At 46.5% G+C, this 20,595-nt stretch overlaps 2 protein-coding genes across 3 annotated transcripts in view; one reads left to right on the forward strand and one right to left on the reverse strand.

Annotated features, from left to right (window-relative positions):
* Positions 1-20,595, forward strand: part of hdac7a (histone deacetylase 7a) — a 532,558-nt gene that overhangs the window by 413,668 nt on the left and 98,295 nt on the right. The gene's annotated exons all lie outside the window — the stretch shown is intronic.
* LOC310807858 (solute carrier family 41 member 1) lies at positions 1,009-15,042 on the reverse strand. 2 transcript variants are annotated; one of them, XM_083674477.1, is made up of 13 exons: positions 14,871-15,042; positions 14,212-14,333; positions 13,697-13,828; positions 13,346-13,414; positions 8,287-8,394; positions 8,005-8,076; positions 7,785-7,929; positions 7,373-7,519; positions 6,846-6,990; positions 6,683-6,762; positions 4,129-4,263; positions 3,881-4,029; positions 1,009-3,664 (listed from the first exon to the last, which is right to left on the reverse strand). In XM_083674477.1, the coding sequence occupies exons 2-13, from the start codon at positions 14,305-14,307 to the stop codon at positions 3,488-3,490; spliced, it is 1,455 nt and encodes a 484-aa protein (XP_083530603.1). In that variant the 5' UTR covers positions 14,308-14,333; positions 14,871-15,042; the 3' UTR covers positions 1,009-3,487. The 2 variants fall into 2 exon arrangements, with proteins under 2 accessions (XP_083530603.1, XP_083530604.1); XM_083674478.1 differs by lacking the exons at positions 13,346-13,414; positions 13,697-13,828; positions 14,212-14,333; positions 14,871-15,042 and adding an exon at positions 10,108-10,631.

The raw sequence follows: 20,595 nt of genomic DNA on the forward strand, positions 1-20,595 counted from the left end.
TAACACCCAGGACTGGGCCTCTGATCTGATCTTGTCTGGAAGTGTAGTTTGTTCTTATCAAGACTGTGGGTTGTGTTCATGAAAATGTATCTTCCTTCAGTGTTTATTGTTATTTGTTTTAAAGCTGGTGCGGTTGATGTGAATGGGATGCAGGGAAGGCAGGGAGGTTGAAATCGGAGAATGGGCTCTTTGTAATGCATGGAATGGAACGCGGAGTGGTATCAAACACGTAGGCCTCCACCAGCCTCCCCTGACTGAGAACTGCCCTCCCAACCCCTGAGCTTCAAACATCACCACTTTTCCCGCAGAGACCAGCGTGTTTGATACCATTCCTTATTCTGTTCCATGCATTACAATGAGCCCGTCCTGCGATTTCTACCTCCACCAGCCTCCCCTGCTGTATTGCAACCTTGTACAGAGTCTGTCCCCCAAAGCAGTCTTCACATACTGGTATCTGTCTGCCTATCTGTACCCTAGCTGGTATTAAGGGTATTTTGTTTCTCTTTTTTTACATTTGTATTATTAATTTCTGTGAACTGGACAAAATAGGTATGTTCTTAATGTGCACCAATGGATAATACTGCTGTTGAAGAACAGTATATTTTATTATTTTATGAGGTGAAAGCAAACCAAATACTTTGTTTTTTGTCCAGCCACCCCCCCCCCCCCCCCCCCCTCCTCATTGGAGGTCCTAAGTACTTTGTTTGTTTTATTTATTTTCACAGTTATTACAAATGCATTTTATCTTCTTTTTTTTCTAAACAAATACTTAACACATGCCACAGTGTGCTGCCTTGCAGAGTAGTCTGGCTGGTCATATCCTGGATGTACTATAACGTCTTTTCAATTAATATGAATTTGCAGATCATCCCATGTATCAAAATGAGCAGTAGTGAAGTTGTGTACAGACATGCTGAGACAAACAAGCATAGACTGTGTTTCTGCATGTCTATAAACAAGTGTAGGGTTAGGGTTAGGGTTAGGGTTTGCATGTCACTGCATGTCTAGGACAACAGAGGTCTCAGTCAACACTCAGCTGACAGTTGCATTACTTCATCAACTCATCTGGTGAGGGACATGCCAGTGTTGCGTACTATACTAGTGTGGAAGAGTCCCATGGTGTGTCCCAGTGTTCCACCCTCTCCAGGGGAGGCTGGTGTAGGTAGGAGTCGGAGGACAGGCTCATTGTGTTGCTCGCACGTCTTCGATACCATTCCTCATTCCATTGATTACAATGAGCCCGTCCTCCGATTTCTACCTCCACTCTCTCTTGAGAGACTTACTCCAAAACCTGGCTTTATTAGCCCAGCCACCACCCGTCTCATCGGAGGACGTTTATGTTTGGCAGTACTTTGTTTGTTGTATTTGTTTTGACAGTTTTTTTACATACACATTTTATCTATTGGAATCTACTCTGAAACTTACTGCACACCTGCCTCAGGGACCCATAATCAATCATATTAATATCAACAAACTGTGAATGTAATAACTAGATTGTACACCATAAGCAGATTGTCTTTAAAACAGTCATGTTGAGATGGTCTGTAACTTGAATGAGTAGCTTTGGCCGAGACCTAAAGACTTGCATTAGCTCCCTGAGTGTGTTTGGCGAGCAGGGGACCTAGGTTCGAACCCAGTCAGGGTGTAGCAGCACAGGTCAAGCAGAGACAGACAGACGGTGCTCCTGGTGGTCACAGACTGTAACTGCACAGTGATTTTATTATTACAACCAGACTGCACAACAGTAAACACATGGATCCCTTGTGTACATTTATCATGTATATGATAAACCATAATTTCAATGTCAAAATGAATATGACAGACAACACATACAAACTTGAGACTTCAGAGGTTGATAGCAGCGTTATGAGTAGTGAAAGGCATTTTACGGTTGTGTTTGTTTTATTCAAGTCTCCTCATTGGGTAGAGAGATGGCTACACAGTTAGCGTACATGTGAATGGGGATGTTGCAATGTTATAAATAAAGCTTCCGTTTCTTCAGAAAAGTGTCATGATGATTGTGTATTAACACAACAGACAGGAAGCACTCAGGAGAGATGAATTTGACAGACTACTGTCTAAGCTTTCTCTTTGCATTTAACATGGCTACTGCTAACCGTTTCAGATGTGGAAACAAGTTATATACAGTATTAGTGTAACATCACTTAGTACAGACATTTTGCAGTGACACGTACCTCTGCCCTAGCGGAGGCAGGACAAGGGTAGGTAGGGTGTAGTCTTTAGGCCCAAGGGAGGCTGGTGGAGGTGGAAATCGGAGGACAGGCTCATTGCAATGCATGGAATGGAATGATGATGAAGGTTATCAAACATGTGTTTGATACATGTCTGACACCATTTCTCACTCCATTCCATGCATTACATTGAGCTTGTCCTCCGATTTCTACCTCCACCAGCCTCCTGTGCAAAAGGCCGAAGGCTTTAGATTTCTCGTTTCAATTGTGTGATGTTTAACGCTTGTTAAGTTTCATCTACAGATGATGAAGTTATGACATGATTGTATGACTGTACTGTAAAGGCCTACGGTATGGTGCTGCGAGCCTGGAGGCTTCCATTAGCAAACTGATAATAGCACTTATTATGCTGACATCATCAGCAGTTCAATTATAAACTACACACACAGTAACAGTTCAGTCTTCTCTTCCAGTTTCAATGAATGCTGTTTCAGGCTTTCACTGCAGCATCAGCATTGAGGCTTGAAGGGAGAGAGATGCTTCCTTCTAGATGTTCTTAGAGATATGAAATGTTCCATCAACAACCGGTGAACCACTGTAAGGTCCTTTTGTTGATAAAAGCAATATTGCCAAACATTCTGTAAACATTGAAATTAATTTTCTGTGCGGCACAGGTATATGACCGTTCTCAATCTCTAACCGTTCATTAATTAAACAAAAAAAATAAAAGTTCCAGAAAGAAAGTGGGATAATGCTGATATGTGGATGATCCCAGGTAAACAGTAGTGTATCCACAGACTCACAGGTGACATACAGGTGTGTGAGGTGACACCAAGGTGAGTCTGCAGTTTCCAATTCCTCCCATAATTGCTTCCTGATATCCAAAAAGGCATAATAACGTTTTTCTTTTAAATAACAGTCCACACCTCCCGGTGAACTGCAAACTGGTGATGTTAACATGCAGCCATATTGCCTGGCAGATTATGTGAACTCCTCCACTACTGCAGACAAAACCAGAAGAGAGGAGAGGTAGGGTGGAGAACAGGGGAGGCTGCTGGAGGTAGAAAGCGGAGGATGGGCTCATTCTAATACACGGAATGGAATACCAAATTCCATTCCACGCATCACAATGATCCTGTCCTCCGATTTCTCCCTCCAGCACCCCCTGGTGGAGAGAGAGAGAGAGGGTCCTGCCTCAGAGGGGGGGTGGGGGGGGGGGTCAGGCCTCAGTGGGGGGAGGGGAGAGAGTGTGGGGGGGGGGGTCCGTCCTCAGAGGGGGGGGTGGGGGTCCAGCCTCAGAGGCCCAGTCCCCCCTCCATGAGAGAGACGCTGCGGAAGCAGAGGGCCAGGAAGCCGGTGCCCAGCAGGTCGCCTAGCGCCGTCAGGTAGGGGATGGAGAAGTTGTCCGGGTCCAAGCTCCGTCTCCATGTCAGGCGCACGATCAGGTCTGCCGCGTAGAGGAGGATCCCCACCTGGAGGGAGGGCCATCGTGTTGTTAACCAATCATAAGGTGATAGGGATACGGCGTTAGCCAATCACAAATGTGGAATGTGTCCCTTTTCCATATTAAATGGGAGTAAGTACAGACAGGTGTGGGGTCAGGCCTACTTGTAGCAGGGCAGCACAGAGATAGATAGGGTTAGGGAAGGGTAGATGAGGTTAAGTAGGGACAGGTGTGGGGTACCTACCTGGAGCAGGGCAGCACAGAGGTAGCAGCAGGTGAAGGGGATGGTCACAGCTGTGTGACCCCCCTGGAGCAGAGAGATGGCATAGAGGAAGACCAGGTGACCGGGCACCACCAGCAGGAACAACACCCGGGCCGACTTAGAGTTCACACCTGGGGGAGAGAGGCGGCATTAACAATGTCTAGGAGGTAGGAGATAGGGAATAGGAGGTAGGAGACGAGATAGGAGGTAGGGGTCTAACAGATGTTTACCCGAGGAGAAGAATGTGATGGCGGGGCTGGGCCAGTGCTGTCTCATCTTGTAGGGCAGGACACCAGGAATGCTCCAGAAGTGGAGGTACGTGGAGATACGACTGGCCTGGATGGCCACCAGGTTCCCCCCAACACCTGGGAGAGGAGAGAGACAACATGGAGAATACTGACACATACTAAAACATATGGACAAAATAACCACTGATACATACTCAAACACATGGACAATATAACCACTGACACATGGACAAAATAACCACTGACACATACTCAAACATATGGACGAAATAACCACTGACACATGGACAATATAACCACTGACACATGGACAAAATAACCACTGACACATGGACAATATAACCACTGATATACTTAAACACATGGACAATATAACCACTGACACATACTCAAACACATGGACAATATAATCACCGACACATACTCAAACATATGGACAAAATAACCACTGACACATAGTCAAACACATGGACAATATATCACAGAGTTACCCTCGACATCTAGGAGGAGAGAAGCAATATATGGAACATATATCATCCACACATACTCTATACTAGTGTATGGGAAATATATATCATACACACACACACACACACACACACACACACACACACACACACTTCTATCATACTGTCTCATGCCAACACATGGAGAATATATTACTCACAGAGGTCTTATAGAATAGAGTTATAAGTCAATGCATGGAACATGTATATCACCCACAGAAGTGTCATACCATATACAGTCATTTAGGGAATTAATGGAGAATATTATATCCACAAGTCTCCTATCATACAGACAGACAGCGTATGGAAAATACATCACCAAGTGTCAGCACAGTCATATTATAATATCATATGCCAACACATGGAAAATATACCACTTACAAATCTCCCATGACTATATGTGGCCATGTGGTTTTTAACTGAAATGTGGATCTCTGTATGTGAAATGCATGTGTTCATTACCATAGGCTTTTGATTTTATTATATTATGTGGAACTTGAGGTTTCTTTCGTTTTGGATTCGATTGATCAACTCTACAACGACAGGTCTTGGCTTGCCAGGGGCACTGGTGCTCAGCTTTTATGTATGACGTATGACGCTGTCTTACTAATCCCAAGGTAACATTTACAAGACCAACATATTTCTCTTCAAACCAAAACCAAAACAAATATTTCATTCCACTCTCGCAGTTGGAGAGACATGAAGCTACGTTGGTCTCACCCAAACTGCAGTTTGTAGACGCAGAGGAGAGACACAGTGGGAAATTCAAACCACATTGGTCTAATTCAAGATTCATAGAACGCCATATTTCACTGACAGAGGTTATTAAACACTCAGCACCACTCCACTCCCCCTGGTATCCCCTGGCTCTGCTTAGAGTCTCTTTCACCCTGGTTACTCAACACAGGGGCGACCTGCCAACCCTAGCCTGGTGCCCTGCCATCCGTGGGTTAACGTTGGGTCTATAACCCACAGTCACTGGTCAGGATCACTCAGCGTTTGTCATTTACACAGCTAACCTACTCCAAACATCTCTCTCTCTCTCTCTCTCTCTCTCTCTCTCTCTCTCTCTCTCTCTCTCTCTCTCTCATTTGTTATCATTTATGCTCTGCCATTACAATTAACTTAAGTAAGAACAGAACATAAACAATAACGAGTCTAGAATAACACTACATGACATAAATGACAGGAGAGGCAAATTAGGAATAACCGAAACTACATTCCCTTGTTACTGCCAATTTGGAATGTGATGTTTCCCATTCCTGTTTCAAATTCTGTGTAGTTGTTTATAACTTGGGGGGGGGGGGGGGGGGGAAGAACGCTGCTCTTATATCTGCCTATGTGTTACAGTTGCTCTCCAACACAGAGCCTGCCAACACAAGACTGGAACCAGAACATCTGGACAACATTGGTTCAACGCTGGGTCTAGAACACAGCCAGTTCAGGGAATCACTCAGCGGTTGTCATTTAGAACGGTAACATCTTCCCCAAAATGTTTCTGTTCAACTTTCTCTTTCTGACTCTATCACACTGTCTCTCTCTCCGTCTCTTTGACTCACTGCCCTGTCTCTCTCTCTCTTTGTCTCTCTGTCTGTCTCTCTCTCTCTCTATCTGTCTCTCTCTGTGTGTGTCTCTCTCTCTATCACTCTCCACTTCACTCTCAGTAGTTACCCAACCCTCAGCTTCAGCCTGCCAACCCCAGCCTTGCGCCCTGCCAGCTGTTGGTTAGAACATCTGGATAACATTGGCTGGATAACGTATTCCAAGAATCTGATCTATCTCCGACCAGAGCCAGGAGTGACTTCACACCTCATTCCAACCACCTTCAGACATGTGACTTCTGGCCCTTCTAAAGCTATTGATTATGAGTAGGGACAGATACAAGTAGACATTGGATGTTCAAATAACAAATGAACAGAAAAACTAAAGGATAGAAAGATAACCAGATAAAATCAAAAATGATTCTGGCCTGATTGTGTAAGCCAAAACAACGTCCTCTTTTCCTCTAGCCTAGACGTGGTTACACTCACCGTTGATCACAGGGGTGAAGACGGCCATGCCCTTGAAGTTAGGGTCACTCACTGTCTTGTCCAGGATCAGGCCCCCAAAACTGCAGAGAGAGGTCAGTTAGCAATATGGTTCACTGTGTGTGTGTGTGTGTGTGTGTGTGTGTGTGTGTGTGTGTATGTGTACCTGCTGATAGACATGGCTACGATGACAGGCTGCCAGCCAGACCGGAGGACCTCTCTGATTTGGGGGCTACGTCGAGCCACGACCACCCAGATAGGGATCAGGGCCAGGAAGAACACACACACCAGGGGGGACAGATACCACACATCTGTAGGACACACAGACGGTTAGAGAGAGAGAGAGAGAGACACACACACACACACACACACACACACACATACACGACTACAGGCAGCAGGTGACTGGAGTATGAACATCTAAACTTCACCTTTGCTGCCCTCTGCTGGCTCTGAAGATTACTACCATGAGATGTGGAGGTCTGAGGCTCCAATACGTACTGTAGTAACTTACTTCATCTGTTTAAATTGGTTTAAATAGGTATTTATACAATATACACAAGTAAATTGCTCTCATTTAGGCCAAACAATTAAATTATGCAACTGAGAGGCACATAACTAGTCTTAGGATCACAATAATAAAAAAAATAATAAAAAAATAAAAAACCCACATGAATTAGACCAATGGCATACCTCTGTATTGGAACAGCATGGTGCTGACTCCAGCCAATAGGGAGAGGGTGATGAGGTCACCGAGACTGGCGGCGATGGGCGTGGCCACGTTGTCTGGGTTGATGCCCACCTTTCTGGAGCCAATGATCACTCCAATCATCACTAGTCCTATGGAGGAGGGGGGGGGGGGGGGGGGGTTAGAGAGAGAAACAGAGAGAGAGAGATACATAAGGGGTAGGGGTACCAAAGACTGACTGAGAGTATAACAAAACAAGGGACAGTATTATAACAGTAGAACTGATCTAGGGACAGTACAGCATACTAGTCCCCATCACCAGGGGGAACCGGGCTTTCTCCACTGTAGCCCCCACTCTTTGGAACATTATTATTATTATTATTATTATTATTATTATTATTATAACCTAGAACTGACCTAGGGACAGCGCTGCCACGAAGGCGGTGACGATGCTGCTGGCACACAGGACAGCTGCCTGGTCTAGGTTCACCCCTCCTCGAGACACCGCCCCCAGCCCCACTGCCGCTACCGCAGCCAGGAACCCCACCACTGTGGCCTGCACCTAGGGGGACGGAATAGACTGTTACACCACCTGGGGACATAGTAGACTGCGACACCCTGTTTGAGGATATCTTACCTGTATGAGGGCCAGGTTGCTGCACACCATGGTCCACTGCTGCTTGGGGTCGTCCATCTGCCCAGTGTTAGACTGAAGGAACAGAACACACACACACACACACACACACACGATCAATAGCTATACAACTCAGGGGAGGCTGGTGGAGGTAGAAATCGGAGGAAGGGCTCCTTTTAATGCATGGAATGGAATGAGCCTGTCCATCGATTTCTACTTCTCCCAGCCTCCCCTGGTCCACATGGACAACAGCCAGAGCTACAGTAGTGTTGTTGGGTAGCTCACAGCGGTGGAGAGGCGGGCGGCAAGGGTCATCTCCAGGTTTCCCTTCAGCCCCACCAGAGCTGGGACCAGGATGAAGATCTCAGTGATCACCTTGAACACCTCCCAGTGCTGCAACACACGCACACACACACACACGCACACACACAGACAGACAGAGACACACGCACACACACACACACACACATGCACGCACGCACACACACAGACAGAGACACACACACACACACAGGCATTATTCTTATCACACACACAATGCACTGACAGTGTAATTTATAATTATTTAAAATTATTCTAATTTATAGTGTACATGCCCCACAACTATTCCACAGCCTCTAGCCTCATTGCCACTTAGCCTCACACAGACTACAAGATGCATTGTTCTGCTGCTCTTTTTTGTACACTTCTACATTTGTTATTGCTATTTTGTTAATATTTTGCTATTTTGTAAATTTCTTGTCAATATTTGCTATTTGTTTTTCATGTCCATGCACCAACCTCACCAAGTCAATTTCCTGTATGTGCAAATATACTTGGCCAAATAAATAAAAGAATTCTGATTCTGAATTCTGATTCTTATTATGACAAACGCTAGAACAGTGAGACCACAGGCATGATTAATGTCACGTTTAATGTAAGCAGCATCTGCTTCCTGTAGAGAGCAGTCTGACACCAAAACATAGAGTACACCAGGGGAGGCTGGTGGAGGTAGAAATCAGAGGACGGGCTCATTGTAATGCATGGAATGGAATGACGGATGGTATCAAACGCACGTGTTTGATGCCATTCCTCACTTCATTCTCCATGCATTACAATAAGCCCGTCCTCTGATTTCTACCTCCGCCAGCCTCCCCAGGTAGAGAGTTCACGGAGTGTAAGAGTTCCTGCCACCAACAACGCTACCAACCCACCCACTCATGATCTATAAATACACAGATGTGTAACGGAACAGATCAGTCTGTCTGGCCAGGACAGGGACGGCAAAATGTGTGTGTGTGTGTGTGTGCGTGGTGGTACGGTGTGTGTGTGTGTGTCTATATATAACTGCTCTCCTCTCGGGTTCTGTTGGCTGAATGCTGCTGTCACATTACAGCTCTATCTTGGGACGTGGCCCAGTTCTGCTGCTCCCCTCTCTCACACAGCGTCAGGGCATCAAACCTCCCTATGTACCCCCCCTCTCTCTATTTCTGTCTCTCTCTCTATCTCTATCTGTCTCTCCTCTCTGTCTCTCTCTCTCCTCTCTCCCTAACATTGTTCATCCCTTGTTCACCCCTTGTTGATGAGGACGATGATGAAGATTCTGTTAACTTAAAGTGAATTATCAATTAATAAATAGTGGTTATAAAAAGTATTCTTAATTCAATCTCTCTCTCTCTCTCTCTCTCCCTCCCTCTCTCTCTCCCTCCCTCCCTCCCTCCCATCTGTTTGGGATGGGAGTGGAAGGAATAAACAGCATACATGAACACCAGACAGAGAAAACATCCAGTTCTATTATTATAATTATTATCATTTACCAACAGCTTACTAACAGCTGAGTGTCCTCATTAGCCTTATATGACCTTAAAGTACCACAGTAAAACTCTAAAAGTATGCAGGCACACACACACACCTTACCACTACACACATACCACACCACTACACACACACACACACACACGCACACACACACAGTACCACTACACACACACACACACACACACACACACACACACACACACACACACACACACACACACACACACACACACACACACACACACACACGCACACACACACGCACACACACACCGTATGAGGAATCCCCTCCTATAAATAGCTCCATACTTGTACAAGATCCATGACGAAGCCAGCGGACACCATGCCCAGGCCAGCCACTAGGAACGGCAGCAGGACCTGGGCCGCGATGCCCCAGCAGCTCTCTGGCAGGTCTCCATTGGCCGAGCGCGTCAGCTTACAGGTGAAGCCCCGCAGCTTGTTCCCCTGGTAGCACAGCTCCAGCTCCAGGTGGGTCACAACCATGGTTGGATGGTGGTTGCAGTTACGATGATATGTGGAATCAAACGCTCTTCATCTCTCCAGGGAACAGGTACCCCACAAGTGAAGGTCGTGGTGGGCTGAGAAGGGCTGAGGGTTGGGGGTCCACCAGTTGGTTCTCCTCTGGTCCTTGTTGAGTTAAAGAGTACAGCCACCTTGTGACCAGCATCTACCTCACAGCTCAACACTTGGTTTTAATACACTATTGCTTTATGTGGTTCAGAAGTTTACGATCAAAAAGGTTCACGCTGAACAAGAAGGCTACAACGAAGGGAAACATCAGGGGAGTGTAGTCTTGAAAAGTGACAGTTTGACTTGACCACAAAGTTCTGAAAACTCCTCTTGAAGTTACATGTCGTTCTTGAACCTAACCTTGCTATCTTAGAAGTGGAACAGTGTCTTATCGTCTTGACCTTTGAATACTCTCTATTTCAAGATAAAAAAATATTACAGAGAATTAAACCAACTCAGAAAGTCTGCATTGTGTGTTATCCTTTGATGTTCCCATCCTTGTGAGGTATCCAGATATCAGTCGTAGAGACGTAGTACGTCCCAAAGCCAACGTCAAAGACTTTAGTTTAGGCGGCTAAGAAAAGTCTGAAGAGGAATCTGTCCACCAACCATCCGTACATCACACGGTTTACCGGCTCCGTCTAACCGCCTCACACATTTCAAACTAACCTCTGACAACAAGCTTCCACGCAAGGTCCTAGAAGAAAAATAACTTTAGCTCTGGCAGCTAACAGTCTTGTGGCCGCAAGCATCAGAAGAGGAATCTGTTCATCAACCTTGCGTACATCACACTGTTTACCATCAAACTGCTTCACACCAGGTCCTAGAAGAAGAAAAACTTTAGCTCAGTGGGCTAAGACAGTCTAGCAGGAAGATAAACAGTTTGAGTCAGGTGTACCCCCATTGGTGGGTTGGCTTGTCGCGATGTTGTTTCTGAAGGCTGAGAAGCTGGCTCTCTGATAGGTAGAGAGATGCAGACAGTCACAGACACGTTCTGTTGTGTCCCCTTCCTGTGCCCTCGGAGAGATGACTGACGCAGCAAAGATCCTGGAGTCACGCTCTCTCTAGCTCTCTCTAGCTCTCTCTAGCTCTCTCTCTCTCTCTCTTATTCAGCATCAGAGGAGGCCTGCTGGAGGAGAGGAGGGGAGACGTCTGCCTGCGACACACTCATTCAGGAGGAGTGACTGAGGGACTCTCTCGCACTCGCACTCTCTCCCTCTCTCTCTCTCCCTCGGATGTCGTGACTCATTCACTCCATGCTTCATTTCCCTCTTAAACGCACAGCTTATCTTCCCCTCTCTCCATCCTCTCCCTCTTTCCTCTCCTTATAACCCTCTATTCTTACACATTCTATATCCCCTCTCTATCTATCTCTCCATCTCTCCCTCCACCCTCCACTCTCCCCCTCTGTACTCTCTCTCTCTCTCTCTCTCTCCATCTGCCCCCTGTTCTAACAGGTCTAAGACCTGTCACAAACATATGTCTGGAACACGCCCTCTCCTCTCCTCTACTATTGGTGGGCTGACCTAGCTCCTCCCGCTCTGTGTGGTGTCACCCCCTCCTTTTCTATCTGGCCACTTGCTCTCTCTACCCAAGTCCCTCCATCTTTCTCTCTCTCCATCTCTCTCTCTCCATGCTGCTAGCCTGCTACCCAGAGAGAGAGAGAGAGAGAGAGAGAGAGAGAGAGAGAGGGAGAGAGACACAGAGATAGAGGGGGGTACATAGGGATGTCTGAGATCTAGACAGACAGAAAGGAGGGGAGCCTAGCAGCTTGTAACGCTGCCTATCTGATTACTCAGCTCCTGCTTGCCAAGCTGGCAGCCAAGTGGTAGGGAGGCCCTACACACACACACACACACGGACACGCACACACACAACACACGCTCTCTGCCTCAAAAGAATCACTAATTTATCATAACCTTAAGCCTAAGTGATCAGACCTTCGCTGGGCTCATTGTAATACATTACAATGAGCACGCCCTCCGATTCCTACCTCCACCAGCCTCCCCTGGTACATTCAGGTAGTGAGACACTAGGTAAAGGATGTGAACTGTCTCTGTAGCCAGCTGGCGATCGTCCAAGCTAGTGGTAGGGAGGCCAGCGAGGAGAGGACACACACACACACACACACACACACACACACACACACACACACCACATCTCTGAGGGTGATACACATATCCAGAGCAGGATCTGAACTCCAAATTAATACAAACTGGAACAAGACTGAAATAGAAACGTGGAATCGTAACCCATTGAAATTGAGGCTATTTCTATATCCAGACACTAGTACTGTACCTCTGAAGGCCTCACATCAAATAGGCTTACTACAGTAATAAAACCAACATGAAACTGATAACAGTCTAGTTATGCTGTGTATATGTACACTCACTGAACACTTTATTAGGAACACCTGTACACCTTCTCATGGTGGAGGTGGTGTAATGGTGTAGAGAATGTTTTCTTGGCACACTTTGGGCCTGTTAATACCAATCAATCATCACTTGAATTCCACAGCCTATTTGAGTATTGTTGCTGACCATGTGCATCCCTTCATGGCCACAATTTACCTATCTTCTAATGGCTACTTCCAGCATGATAATGCACCAAGTCACAAAGCAAGTCGTCTCAAACTGGTTTCATGAACATGACAATGAGTTCAGTGCTCTTCAGTGGCCTTCCCAGTCACCTGACCTGAATCCAATAATTAACACCTTTGGGATGTGGTAGAACGGGAGATTCACAGCCTGAAAGTGCTGAAAAATCTGCAGGAACTGCGTGATGCAATTATGTCATCATGGACCAGAATCTCAAAAGAATGTTTCCAACATCTTGTGGAATCAATGCCACGAAGAACTGAGGCTGTGAAGGGAGAATTTCACTGCACCTATCGTCTGCAGCCGGCTGTAAGCTGTGTATGACAATAAACCTGACTTTGACTTCGATTACAATACTTCATTCACACAGTAGTGCAGTACTAATACTAGACCACCTAACTAACTAACTAACTACTCACCTGTACGCTGTCCAGCACCATTCCAGCCATCACCATACCCATCCCAGCCAGCAGGTAGGGGAACAACACCTGCACACAGAGCAAAGCTAATCAACCCTCATTTAAAAGAGCATTAATCAGCTATTCAACACACTATACAGACAAGTGTCAATAACAAGACATAAACAGCAAGTTTATGTTGTGCCTTATAGAATAAAATCGAACAGAATAAAATCAAAACAAATGTAATCTAAAGTGCACTCATCATCTAGGCTATTCAACACACGTTACAGTGGAAATGTTGATACAAATAATACAGAAATAGACCCAATAAACAAAGTAAAAAGATGTTATAATAAATAAACAAGGCACCTGTAGACAGATAGCTATGGAGGACTCCTCGTCCACCTTGGCCACAGCCACCTTGGGCTTCTCCTCCTCGACGGGCTTCTTAGGAGCGGGGGCAGTGGGCAGCAGGAACTCATCTTGGTCGTCTACGGTAGCCTACAATAGACAGACAACACCAATACAACACACTCACTCACTCACTGATGGTTGGCTGCTGCTGAGTCCTCATAGGAAATCCATAGACAATATCAACCAGACACATTAGCACTACCACAAGGCTTTCAATTCATCAATCGGCAAGTGTATTGGTGGTGAGTGGATGAACTAACTAACTAACTAACAGACTAAGTAACTAACTAATTAACGAACTAACTAACTAACAAACAAAAAATAACTAACGAACGAACAAACACACTAACAAATTAATTAATGAACACGCAAACTCAATGAATGAAGTGACAGGCATTATTTAGAGCGCTGTCTATTTCTATTGTCCATATCTGGTAAGTCTATTTCTGTTGTCCATCTCTGGTACCCACCAATCGTGAGCTGGGACTGCCCCCTTGACCTTTGACCTTCTTGGACCGGGACTTCTTAGAGGACTTCTTCCTCTGGCGGACCTCCTCCCCTGGCATGGTGGATAGGACACAGGTGGCTCACACTGGGGAGAGAGAACAATAGTTACACAATACATCCATCCATGGCATGGCAGATGGACACTGAGGTGCGGAGGCTCAAACTGGGGAGAGGATATGTTACATAATCAATCGATCCATGAATCAAACAACAGATTGAGTGCCTTACTCAATAAATGAATTATATGTGGCTTATAGGACTACAAATACTTTCTCAATTTGCTTACAAGTTGCAAGTGAAAATGGACTGTGTTTTCAGTTGACAGCTATCACCACTGGTCTGAAATACTACTCTCAACATCAGTACATGATCTAGGTTAAAACCTGAGCCTTGGTTTACCTGTGTCGCTATGAGACAAGCAAACTCTGATCATGTACAACTGGGCTGTTATGCAGAAACGTACAGCACAAGTGTGTATGAAGGTTTACCTGCGCAATTAACCTACATTTTGTTATTCTAATTAGTTCGGCTTCTGTCGGCTGACCATGCGCATACACACACATACATATACACACACGCACGCACGCAGGCATACACAGCTGTTATCAAAGGCAGACCGTACCACTGTTTACGACAACCGCCGCCGCTCTGCTGCTGTCAAAGATGTTCGCTTTCCGCTTTGAGAACATGATCCATTATTCAGGAAGTGCCATACGAAGAGACGAAACATCCACAACCACGTTTGAAATTAATAGATAATTTCAGCGTAGTTCACAGTTTTCGCTTGGCAATTTGTTGACGTGCACAGCTGCAGACGATGCACAGTACAGTACAGGGGGCTGCCATGTGCACAGCCCGTAATAGCCCTGCACTCGAAACTAACAGTGAAAAGAAGCATTGGCTCGAAATCGAAGTCGAGGAGTGAAGCAATGCAGAACCCCGCCTCCTGTGAGAAAGTGAACCTCGGTATGCGATAGAACGAGGAAGTGAATGATAGCCGACTACAAACCGAGAGTTAAATATGAGAAAATCTATCAATCCATTATACAACATGTAAAGTTATGACGACTGACGACGTTTATGAAGGAGCATATGCTCTTGTCTTTTTTAAAATTTATTTTTATTATAAAATCTATTCATTGTACAGTACTACAGTGTTCAATTTCCATTATAGGCCTAGTCTCACCAAATCAGACTCTGGGATCCGACATTATTATAGGCCACAACCTGTAACATCAGAATGCAACGTCTATGCCGGTGGAGGCTGGTGGAGGCAGAAAACGGAGGACGGGCTCAGTGTAATGCATGAAACGGAATCAGGACTGGAAGCAAACACACGTGTTTATACCATTCCTCATTCCGTTCCATGCATTACACTGAGCCTGTCCTCCCCTGGTCTATGCCTATCACATGGTGTACTGTTGAATGTGGAATAGTTATGAATAGAATTCAAATACCCTACTCTGAACATCACAGTTCCACTCGAAGGTCATGCTCCAGGTTCTTACCTGTTGTTTCAGGAGGTTGTAAAGCAGAGTGTGTGCGCGTGTGTGTTGTGTGTGTGTGTGTGTGTGGGGCTTCCCAGAGTGAGTTCAATGGACGACACCAGGAATGACTGGTGCATAGAGAGAGGGAGGTGGAGGGGGGGTCGTCTTAAATTTCAGCAGGGTTGGCAGATTTGGATCCCTCTGACAGCCACACACGCACACACGCACATGCAGCCACGCACACACACACGCCTGCCTGACCTCATCTGCCTCGAAGGATCTGAGGACAGTGACAGCAGCAGCCACACAAACAGTTAATCTCAGTCAGAACATGCTGCTCACTCTCACAGGGGAACCTGGAGGGGACATACAGGCCCTTTCTCAACTGTTAGAAACTCCTTTCCTCTCGTCCTCTCCTCACATCCTCCACTTGCTTCTTTGACAAGGAGCACTGAAAGACAAGGTCTAGGTTCTTCCCATCTTAGATATTCTCCTCCAGTGCTTTCTGTGAAGGAAGCGAGTGGAGGACGCGAGGGAATTGAGAAAGGGCCGCTGTAATAGGAGTGTGTGCTGCCCTCTAGAGGATAAAGTTGGACACAAACTTGTATACTCATTACTGTAAATATATATAATACTTTATTTGTTTGACAGGGACAGACAGACAGACAGACAGACAGACAGACAGACAGACAGACAGACAGACAGACAGACAGACAGACAGCTAGACCAAGGACAGAGACAGGGAGACAGCTAGGCCAGGGACAGAGAAAACAAATCAGAGGACGGGCTAATTGTATTGCATGGAATACGCATTTGAAACCACTTGTCATTCCATTCTATGTATTATAATGAGCCTGTCCTCCGATTTCTACCACCACCAGCCTCTCCAGTGGTTTTGGTTCTATGGTTGTATTGATTATAGCAGTAATAGCGTCAACATAGTACAGATTATTGTAACATAATCCTTGTTGTACTTATGGATTTAAACTTACCCCTCCTTTGAGAAGTGAAAAGCTGCCAGGGGGTCACGGAAATCTGTCTGAGGGTCAAATGATGTTTATGCTAACATTGCATTGAATCAAAACCACTGAGGGCTACGTGTACCTTTACATCTGCTTCCCCTCTATTCACCAGCATTTCTACCACTTCAGGTATGGATGTTGGCTGTCGTTCAACCATGTGTGTGGGAGGGTGTTTTCAACACTTCATTTACACCTCCATCCAGACATCATAACATAGGCCTACGGTTTAATGTGCTGCTCCTCACATGTAATACCCCTGGGATGCCTGTAGATGGCAGCGGTCCTCACAGGAAAAGGGGCTGAGGAGGGGACAGTTCTGTCTTGCCTTACCACAGAGCTGTTCTGTCTGGTGTTTCTGCTATTCACTGTGGATGCTTTTAGTGCCTTCTCCTTTCATCATTTGTTTTCATTATGCACAGTGCATTGAATGATAATGAGAACATATGGATTATAGGTGTGTGTCTGGGTCTACGGTTTGACTTTATGGCAAGTTTTTACACATGCAGACTTGCCATCGGAGGGAGACAGGACTAGGCTAGTCTATATGACTATGCTAGGTGACTATGCTAGGCTAGTCTATGAGACAGTGCTAGGCGACTATGTTAGGCTAGTCTATGTGACTATGCTAGGCTAGTCTATGTGACTATGCTAGGCGACTATGCTAGGCTAGTCTATGTGACTATGCTAGGCGACTATACTAGTCTATGTGAATCTGCATGGATGGTTAAGGTTAGGGTTCCAGTTCACAGCTGGCTACCATGGTGGAAACTCACAGGGCTATAAATACATGTTCCTGTCACTGGCCTAGCTGTCATGGTAGCCTTACTGTCTAGAGACACCTGTCCTCTTACCAGTACCATGTCTCTCTGTCTGTCTGTCTAGGGACACCTGTCCTGTTGCTAGTACCATGTCTGTCTGTCTGTCTAGGGACACCTGTCCTGTTACTAGTGCCATGTCTGTCTGTCTGTCTGTCTCTAGGGACACCTGTCCTATTACCAGTACCATGTCTGTCTCTAGGGACACCTGTCCCGTTGCCAGTACCATGTCTGTCTCTAGGGACACCTGTCCTATTACCAGTACCATGTCTGTCTCTAGGGACACCTGTCCTGTTACCAGTACCATGTCTGTCTGTCTGTCTGTCTGTCTGTCTGTCTAGGGACACCTGTCCTGTAGCCAGTACCATGTCTGTCTGTCTGTCTGTCTAGGGACACCTGTCCTGGTGCCAGTACCATGTCTGTCTGTCTGTCTGTCTGTCTGTTTAGGGACACCTGTCCTGCTACCAGTACCATGTCTGTCTCTAGGGACACCTGTCCTGTTGTTAGTACCATGTCTGTCTCTAGGGACACCTGTCCTGTTGCCAGTACCAAGGCACCAACAGCTGTTAGCTTCACATTACTTTCACTACACTTTTCCGTCTCCTCCCTCCCCCATCTCCCTCACCTCCCCCCAGTCCTCCTCACTCTCACAGCACCCCAGGGTGTCAGTCACTGTCATTCCTCCCCCACTGCGTTCTCCCCATTCCTCCCCTGCTCCATTCTCCCCCATTCCTCAACCACTCCATTCTCCCCCATTCCTCCCTTGCTCTGTTCAGTCAGTCAGCTAGCCAGGCAGCCAGTCAGCCGCCAGTCAGTCACTCAGCCAACCAGCCAGTTAGCCACCAGTCAGTCATTCAGTCAGTGAGTCAGTCAGTCAGCCTGCCTGTCTGTCCCCTCGACCGCCCGCCCACCCGTCCGTCCGTCTGTCCGTCCGTCTGTCAGTCAGTTAGGCAGCTGAGCCTTCCAGCAGCTGAGGAGCGGATCAGTGTCCACTGGAGGTATGATTTACTGCTGTATGGGGAAGGAGAGGACATGAGAGAAGCTCAGTCCAGAGCAGAGATAGAGTGTGTAACTACATGGGACATTACGTGTGTATTACCAATCGCATGAGAGACGGAGTGACTGCTTTTGAAGGAGGACGGCAGGGGATCTGATATTATAGTCTAATGACAATAACATTGAGCACGAGCACAGCTGAAGTCAACCATAAGAAGATCAGAGTATAGGACTGGTGTGTGTGCGCGTGTGTGTGTGTCTGTGTGTGCCTGTGTGTGTACATGCGTGTGTGTGTGTGTGTGTGTGTGTGTGTGCATGTTTGCTTGCTTATGTGCACATACTGTATATGTGTGTATAGGTCTTAACCACGACTCAATGCCTTCAGATCCACCATCTGTTCCTCAACTCCTTCCCACCCGCAGCCTTTCAAAAGAACATTCTATCATTTGACTGAACATGATTGATGATGGCTTCAGTTTACAGCTGTGCCAGCACTTCTTCTCTCTTTCTATGGCCAAACCTAGCAGCCTACAGCCTGACCACTGGCATTCTCTCTCTTCCCCAATCTGATCACATTAGAGGAATGAGAGCCAAATGAAAGGAGAGAAGCACATGAGGAAAACCTGCTAGGTCCATTTGAGAGAGAGAAGGGCAAAAGGCTTTTTTCAGTTCCTTTGTTCCCAGCGAGCCTAAAGACACTCTGGAAGGCACACTAATCTGTAATGACACTTGGCTGTAACCCAGTTGTGGTGAAGGCCCGGGGGAAATCGGGTCTGATGTTGGGGTGACGGGGTCTGATGTTTGTGTAACAGGGCATTAGGGGTAACAGGGTCTGATGTGGGGGTGACAAGGTCTGATGTTGGGGTAACAGGGTCTGATGTTGGGGTAACAGGGTCTGATGTTGGGGTAACAGGGTCTGAAGTTGGGGTAACAGGGCTTAGGGGTAACAGGGTCTGATGTTGGGGTAACAGGGAATTAGGGGCAACAGGGTCTGATGTTGGGGTGGAACAGGCTCATTGTAACGTGTTTGATATCATTCCTCATTCCATTACATGCATTACAATGAGCCCGTCCTCCAATCTCTACCTCCACCAGCCTCCAAGGAGATCTACTCTACTGTCCATCTACATACCTGTTCCCTGCTCCTATCTCCCCCCCTCCCCCTCCCCTCCTCCCCACTTCTCTCTGCCCCCTCTCTCTGCTTCCCCCTGCTCTCTGCCCTGCTCTCTCCACTCTATCCACATGTAGTGACTAGAGCAGCAGGTGTTAATAACCCCCCCCCCCCCCCCCCCTCTACTCAAACACATGCCATCACTCTCTCTTTCTCACACAATCTCTCTCTCTCTCTCTCTTTCTCTCTCTCTCTCTCTCTCTCTCTCTCTCTCTCTCTCACATCACCCTCAGAGGTGTTTCAAACCTAGCTACTGTTGCATAATCTAGCAGAAGTATTTGATTCATCTCTTAGTCTCATCGCTGTGAGCTGAAAGAAGAGGAAACTGGCCTGTAGAACCCACTGACTGGACTGGACTGGACTGGACGAGACTAGACTAGACTAGACTAGACTGGACTAGACGAGACTAGACTAGACTGGACTAGACTAGACTGCAGGACAGACAGATTGTCTGACTGAATGAGCCTGGAGAAAAGACCAGACTGGGCCTGGACTGGATTGGACTGGACTGGACTGGACTGGACTGGACTGGATTAGAGGATTAACATCAGATGTATTCACCGCTGAACCTGAAATGGACTCTAAGGGAACGCTTCCTGTATCACAGACAACATGTTACAATCACATAACAGAGGACTCTCTCTCTTTCTCTCTCTCTTTCTCTCTCTCTCTCTCTCTCTCTCTCTCTCTCTAAGGATGATAGGGTTTCGAAAAAATGGTCAGAAATGCTTCTAGAAATCCCCAAGATCGTGTTATGATATCAAAAATAGCTCCGCTTATACAAATTGGAAGGCTAAACTTGTCCAGATGTACGAGACCAAGGCCCCGTCTTCTTCTGGCACAAAAGGCACAATTG

This window comes from Argentina silus (genome assembly GCF_951799395.1).
Source record: "Argentina silus genome assembly, chromosome: 8".
Classification (NCBI taxonomy): Eukaryota; Metazoa; Chordata; class Actinopteri; order Argentiniformes; family Argentinidae; genus Argentina; species Argentina silus.

What these genes read in the sequence shown, in the direction of transcription:
- LOC310807858 (XM_083674477.1), bottom strand. Translation starts at nt 14,307, where the DNA reads ATGCCAGGGGAGGAGGTCCGCCAGAGGAAGAAGTCCTCTAAGAAGTCC. An exon ending in CCATAGCTATCTGTCTACAG is followed by an intron (nt 13,415 to 13,696) that starts GTGCCTTGTTTA and finishes CTCTGTGTGCAG; the next exon opens with GTGTTGTTCCCCTACCTGCT. An exon ending in GTAGCCATGTCTATCAGCAG is followed by an intron (nt 6,763 to 6,845) that starts GTACACATACAC and finishes CTCTCTCTGCAG; the next exon opens with TTTTGGGGGCCTGATCCTGG.